General features: G+C 62.3%; 3 protein-coding genes across 3 annotated transcripts in view; 2 read left to right on the top strand and 1 right to left on the bottom strand.

The window, feature by feature from the left end:
* Nucleotides 1–4,250, top strand: part of BRPF1 (bromodomain and PHD finger containing 1) — a gene marked incomplete at its 5' end in the record, with an annotated part of 27,135 nt that extends 22,885 nt beyond the window's left edge. Inside the window, one exon of the mRNA XM_017732313.1 lies at nucleotides 4,240–4,250. Coding sequence (XP_017587802.1) covers nucleotides 4,240–4,241 — 2 coding nt within the window. The remainder of the gene's footprint in view (nucleotides 1–4,239) is intronic.
* Nucleotides 10–3,009, top strand: LOC103614432 (tubulin monoglycylase TTLL3). The gene is made up of 6 exons (XM_017732569.1): nucleotides 10–1,371; nucleotides 1,517–1,645; nucleotides 1,713–1,827; nucleotides 1,925–2,032; nucleotides 2,286–2,454; nucleotides 2,530–3,009. Exons 1-6 carry the CDS (start codon nucleotides 952–954, stop codon nucleotides 3,002–3,004), a joined length of 1,416 nt encoding a protein of 471 aa, XP_017588058.1. The 5' UTR covers nucleotides 10–951; the 3' UTR covers nucleotides 3,005–3,009.
* Nucleotides 4,251–4,751: 501 nt separating the features above from the next.
* Nucleotides 4,752–6,567, bottom strand: RPUSD3 (RNA pseudouridylate synthase domain containing 3). Its single transcript, XM_017732572.1, has 9 exons — nucleotides 6,533–6,567; nucleotides 6,159–6,226; nucleotides 6,038–6,082; nucleotides 5,857–5,953; nucleotides 5,660–5,767; nucleotides 5,507–5,591; nucleotides 5,311–5,437; nucleotides 5,092–5,228; nucleotides 4,752–5,010 (listed from the first exon to the last, which is right to left on the bottom strand). Exons 1-9 carry the CDS (start codon nucleotides 6,535–6,537, stop codon nucleotides 4,840–4,842), a joined length of 843 nt encoding a protein of 280 aa, XP_017588061.1. The 5' UTR covers nucleotides 6,538–6,567; the 3' UTR covers nucleotides 4,752–4,839.
* Between the last annotated feature and the right edge of the window lie 6 nt (nucleotides 6,568–6,573).

A 6,573-nucleotide genomic window follows, 5' to 3' on the forward strand; every position in this document is an offset into this window, starting at 1 on the left:
GGGGTGGGGGCACTGTGGCCCTGGGGGCAGGTCATGGAATGGGAGTAGGTCATGGCATGGGAGCAGAGCATGGAACTGGAGGGGCACGGTGTGGCAAGAGCAAACAGTGGGGGTGTGTGAGGGGCCATGGGGGGTGTCAAGAGAGTATGAAAGGACTTGAAGCCGGCCTGGAGGCAGCAAGGGGCTTGGGGTGTGGGGCACAGAAGGATTTCAGGCAGGGTGCAAGGTTTGAGTGGGGGATTGCAGGCTGTGGGCATAGGTGGCTGTTTGTGCCCCCTTCCGGGCAGTGGAGCCATTGTGGTGGCTGGAGCTGGGGCTGTGACATCACAGCAGTGCTGGGGTTGGGGGAGCCATATCCTGCATTCTGACATCCATGGTACTGGGGCTTAGAGGCCATGTCCTGTGCTGGATGCCTGCTTCAGTCCCCAGCAGGACAGGGGAATAGGACACCCCACTTGGCACAGAGGAGGAAGAGCCACCCACAGCTCCCCTCACTCTCAGGCTACCATGGGACAATGTGACACAGAGAGCAGCACTGCAGGGACACAGCCCCCCAGCCAGGGACAGCACTTGAGCAGGGTACACTCCAGGCACCCCACGGCCCAGCAGGCTGGGGACAAGGGCACAGTGGGGCACCCTGGGACTGTGCAGTGCCGCTGGGACACTGGCACAAGGCTCAGCAAGTCGGAGGCTGCCCTTTCAAGGCCCCAGAGCTCAGGCAGGCAGAGGCAGGCAGGTCAGTGCTTTCTACCTCTCCTTGCCTGCCCTGTGGGACTGGGGACACGGGGACAGTGGGCTCAGACAGGGCTGTCCTCACAGGGCACTCTGCAGCCACCACCACCAGCCGCCAGGTTGGCTGCCAGCGCTCGCTTAACCTTGAGCAGCTCAAGAAGGCCAAGCTGCATGTGGAGATGGCCATTAAGGTGAGGGACCTGATTTCACACCCCTCAAATGCCACATGCTTGCATTTATTGCATTTCTGGCTCAGCAGAGCTGAGCCAGAGGGAACCAGGACTGGGGCAGGCTGAGCCCATGATCTCTGTACAGGAGAAGAAGATCTTCATGGTGCAGGGCCCCTACCCCATCATCCGCCACCTGCTGCGAGCCCGGGGCTGGGTGGAGAGGAAGCTCCCCAGCATGGGCAGACAGCTGGAGCAGCACCGTGGTGACCAAAACAAGCAGCGGCTGAAGACGAGGCCACGTAATGGTGGTGTTGGGCAGGGGGAGTCACTGCTGTACCCATGCGGTGGGGCACAGCCTTTTCTGGGGACCACAGACCCCCTGCACTATGCATGGCCACCTGCTGAGGAGGAGGAAGAGAAGGAGGAAGAGCAGTGTGATGAGGACCCCAGTGGCATCCATGACCTCATGGTTAGCTGAGAGGGCTGGGGCTGAGCTCTGCCACTGCCCCCAGCACCCTTCCCCCTGGGACCCCCAGGCGTGGGCACAGCCTTGGACAGGGGATGAGGATAGGATGGGGGCTCTGTGTCCCACTGTGGCTTCCTCCCTCTGCCAGTCCTACCTGGTGCGGGACCGGTTGCCAAATTTCATCTGGACCAACTTCCTTGAGGCCACTGACCATGAGCTGCTGCAGCAGGACCACGTGGTGAACCACTATGCCCGAGTGGATGCCTTCACCACCAAGGTGGGAGGCTGGAGCCCCTGGGGAGGGGGATGGGGTCTAGTAGGGACTGACAACCTCCTCAAAACAGGAGGGGCTGTGCCTCAGCCTACAAAACCTGCCGTGGATTGAGCAAGCCGACCCCAACACCTTCTTCCCCCGGTGCTACCGGCTGGGGACCACGGATGAGCAAGAAGCTTTCATTGGTGAGCCGAAGGCTGTTGCCCTCCTGTCCCTCCTTATGCTCCCACTCCTCCGATGTCCTGTGCAGGACTGGCTGAGGATGATGCCTCCCTCTTGCAGAGGATTTCCGCTTGACAGCAGCACGCAGCCTGCTCAAACTGGCCCTGGAGGAGGCTGGGGACAGGCCAGTGAGGACTAAGCAGGTCTCAAACTCTGCCAAGAGGGCAGGTGTGTACATGAAGCTGGGCCTGGAGGTGATGGCAGGGATTTCAGAGTTAGGGACATCTGATGGCTGAGCTTGGAGGCACAGCCTCTGCTCATGGCTGTGGCCTGGGATCCCCCACTCCCTCCTACCAGCCCACCTTATGGGTGCTCTGCTCCCCACCCCATCCCCATGCACCCAAAGCCACCCATCCTACAGGGAGTCTCTGGCCCTAAGGCTGGCATGGGAGTCACGTCTCTCACCCCAAGCATTCCACAGCACCGGCAGGCTTCCCCCTGTACACTGAGCTGGTGGAGGAGGCCTTGGAGGTCTGTAAGCAGCACCTGGGTGTTCTACGACATCACGACATTGACAGGGGCACCCCGTCCCCCTGCAGGACATGCACTGACTGGGACCGCTTCCTGCAGGAATACTACCATGTGGCACAGTGAGTGCTTAGTGGGATGGGGGGATGAGGGGCGCCATGGCAGGGCTGATGCTGAGGCCCTCATCCCCCCCACAGTGAGGGGGCAGGGCTGGTGCTGACCAGGCAGCAGCGGAAGCAGTGCCAGAACCTTCTGCGGCACTTGGCAGAGCAGCTGCCCCAGCTTGGCATGGAGGGCAAGCTCAACGTCTGGATCCTCAAGCCTGGTGCAGAATCCCAAGGCAGGGGTAAGGCTGGGGGAAGCAGGGAGCACACAGAAGCTCCCCACTTAGGAGGGGTCCCACCATCAATGTGTTCCCCAGGCATTGTCTGCACGACGCGGCTGGAAGAGGTACTGCAGCTGGCACGGGGCTTCACAGCACCCTCGGTGCAGGTGGGCAGGTGGGTGGTGCAGAAGTATGTGGAGCGGCTGCTGACCATCTTCGGCACCAAATTCGACATCCGTCAATGGTTTGTTGTGACTGACTGGAAGCCACTGACCGTCTGGTTCTACCGAGACTGCTACCTGCGCTTTTGCTCCTGGCCCTTTTCCCTGTGTCACCTGGAGCGGTGAGTGCTCCCCACCCCAGCTCCCCACACCCCAGCACCCTGGCACCCCCTGACCCAGCCCCATTCTCCCTGCCTCAGTGCCAGGCACCTCTGCAACGTCTCCGTCCAGAAGTGGTACAAGACATCACCAGACCAGGACCCCCGTGTGCCCCCTGACAAAATCTGGTCAAACAAGCAGTTCCAGGAATACCTGGAACAGCTGGGGCAAGCAGATGCTTGGCACCAGGTACTGGTGCCCGGCATGAAGGCGGCGATCCTGAATGCCCTGCGCAGTGCCCAGGACCAGGTGGGCTTCCGCAAGGGCAGCTTCGAGCTCTATGGGGCTGACTTTCTTGTCGGGGAGGACTGCCAGCCCTGGCTGCTGGAGATCAACTCCTGCCCCACCATGAGACCCTCCTCAGCAGTGACCCGACGGCTCTGTGCCAACGTCCAGCGGGACATACTGCGCCTTGTGCTCGACCGCAAGAACAACCCCACCTGTTCCATTGGAGCATTTGAGCTCATCTACAAGGAGGTAGGCTGGGGGGAGGGGGGGCAGACCCCCCCCAGGCCCCCCGAGCCCCCACTCCCTGCTGTCTCCCTGCAGGCAGCTGTGCCCAAGCCTCTGTCAGCACGTGTGAAGCTGATGGTCAAAGGCTGTTCCCTGAAGAAGCCCCAGCCAGCACAGCAGCAAGCCCAGGACAAGCCCCCTACCGCTGCGGCCAATGCTCTCCAGCACCCGGTGTCCCCACGGGCCAGAGCCACCCATGTACCCAAGAGAGCACAGCATCAGTTCCTCACCACTCTGCCTTGTGCCCCCAAGTTCCCCATGTCAACAAGGGTCAGAACCACGCAGGTGCGCCGGAGAGCTGAGCATCCATCTCCCACCAAGGTGCCCAGTGCCTCCAAGCCACCTGTGTCCCCAGGGGGCAGAACCACCCAGGTGCCCCAGCCCAGAGCACCAATAGGGAAGCTGCCTTCTCTGGAGCAATGGAGCCACGGCCCTCTCCCCAGCTCTGACTCCCCCGCACCATCAAAGGCTTGGGCCTCCTCTGCTGGGAGCCAGCGGCTGCCATGGCTCAGTCACCTGCCTGGGCAGCCCCAGGCTGCACAGCCCCGGATCAATGGCTGTCCCCTGAACTGGGTGCCTGTGCCACCACCCCGAGGAACCCCCAGCAACCACTGGCCATGCTAGGGCTGTGCCCGCTGCTTCCCTCCTGCCAAGCCCCTGAGACAACCTCTGTCTGCGCAGAGCACCAGGAGCCTGTGCCTGAAGCAGAAGCACATAGCAGCTCCCAGCGGGATGCAGAAGACCTGGGACACTGAGACACCCCCAGGAGAGGACAACACCCTGTCTGTCCTTGCTGGGCCAACACCACAGTACCCAGCTACCTCTCATCCCAAAGAGCTCCCACTGCTGTGTCGTGGAACCCACCTCCTCCCCCATGGACGTTTTAAAATAATTCTGTGATAAGGAGCCGGGGTCGAACCTTCTGTGTGTAAGAGTTGTGGAGAGGGCTAGGATTGCCCCTGGGATGAGGCTGCAGGTGGGAACTGGGGCTGCCAGGGCAGAGGGCAGGCAGGAAAAGCCGCCTTTGCTCCTGCCTGTGGTTGCCCCCGCCAGACGAAGCTGTGGTGGGTGAAGATGCTGCTGCATCCTAGTACCTGGAACCAGGGCAGGCAGAGATTGGTGGCAGGGCTGATGCCCCCAGTAATGCCAGAGGCACAGCCAGGAAAAATGTATCCTCTGTGCCAAGAAAAGAACTGAGTGCTGAGCTACCCAGGCAGCCGGGGGGGATTTTAATGGGGTGGCAGAGAGCAAAAGGGTGGAGTGGGTGTCCCCCTGCAGCACTAGGGCTCCTAGTGCTCAGGCAGCCCCAGGCAGCGCAGAGTGTGCAGGAAGTGGGGTGGTGGGGGGGCACAGAGGGGGCCCTCAGGCAACACCAGCTCCTGCAGGTGGATGTGGAGTGGGAGGTAATGGAGCTGCTGTGGAGAAAGGCCCAGCCGGGACAGCAACTCCTTGTCCAGCACCTGCAATGTGGGTGGGCAGCTTAGCAGGAGTGCTGAGGGCTGTGCTGAATGCCCCACCCAGCATCCACACTGACCACATACCTGTGTGTGGGTCGGGGCGGTCTCAGGGGTCAGAAAGGGCACTCCCAGCACCCTGCCCACACGGGAAGAGTGCTTGTGGTCACCCAGGGCCGGGCACAGCAGCAGTGTCAGGTGCACCTGGAGCTGTTCTGGGAAGGCTGGGAAGGAACAGGGGGAAGGAGAGATTGCAGGGGTCAGGAAGCATGGCTGGGGGGGTGGAGGGGTTGGGGGGCTGCTCACCCGTCCTAGGCTGGAGCTGGAGGAGGGCACAGCCCGCCACAGTGCCCAGCACCCGGTAGCGCGTCAGGGTGCTCTTCACATCCTTCCTGGCCAGACTGCGGCGTCCTGGGGCTGGCACTGGCACCACCTGCAGAACACAGCCCTCAGCACTCCCTGGGGTACCCCCTGTACCCTCAGACTGATGGCACCCCCTTACCATGGCTCTGTCCCCATGCTGCTGCCAGCACAGCCCAGTGCGGATCTCACCCTCCACCTCCGCTGGGATTCCCACGGTGATGGCACTGCAGGGTAAGGTGGTGAGAAGGGGACAGGACCCCCATGCCAGCATGGCAGGGTCCCAAGGACTCACCGATATGTGGCAGGGTACTGGCCTCTCAAGCGAGCATTGGTGAAGAACTGCTGGAGCTTCTTAGTGGTGTGGTAGCAGCTGGACAGGAGGACAAGGCCAGAATACACCCTGTGGGACACGGCTGCTCTGAGCCTTGGAGGAGGAAAGGCAGCCCCTGCTCCACCCCAGGACCTCCAGCCTGGAACCTCCTACCATACCTGGCAGGAGCCTTCACTATGTGGAGCTCAGCAGCGAGGCCCAGGCGTTGTCTCAGTGCTGGCAGCAGTGCATCCAGGCTCAGGTCTCCAGGGCGCCCTGACAAGATGTTGGTGGGTCAGCACCCGCTGAGCCCCCCACATAGGTACTCCCGCAGACCCCCCATTCCTGTCCCGTACTCACCCAGGACGGGGAGGCCTGGGGGCTTGTTCAGTGCCAGCACGGCTCCTGGTGAGGGGAAGTTTGGTCAGGATATACCGCCCTCACTGTCTCCCCTGCCCCCATCCTCTCCTGTCGCAGGTACCTTCCCGGTGCACCACGGAGCCCTCCAACAGCCTCAGTGTCTCCTTGGGGCCCAGCAGCCGCCTCCACCTGCAGGGGATGGAGTGGGCAGAGGGACACGGGTGGGACTTCCCTCAGCCACTTCCCTCAGTACCCTGCACCCCACTCTGCGTGTCCATAAACCTCACCCACCATTATCCGCCCTCCTTTCCACGCGTGTCCCCGCACCCTCATGCTTCTCCAGCCCCTCTGCGCTCACACATCTGAAACCCCATAGGTGTGTCCCCAATCCCAAAACCCCCCCATAACCCCAACCTCATAACCCCTCTGTACCCGCGCGTGCGCACCTCCAGGCGCCAGCACACCCGTGGGCGTGCACCCCATGTACACACGCACCCCATGTACGGGCTCCCCCCCCGCGCGGCTCCGGGCCCCGC

This window comes from Corvus brachyrhynchos, unplaced genomic scaffold (genome assembly GCF_000691975.1).
Source record: "Corvus brachyrhynchos isolate BGI_N302 unplaced genomic scaffold, ASM69197v1 scaffold4, whole genome shotgun sequence".
NCBI lineage: Eukaryota > Metazoa > Chordata > Aves > Passeriformes > Corvidae > Corvus > Corvus brachyrhynchos.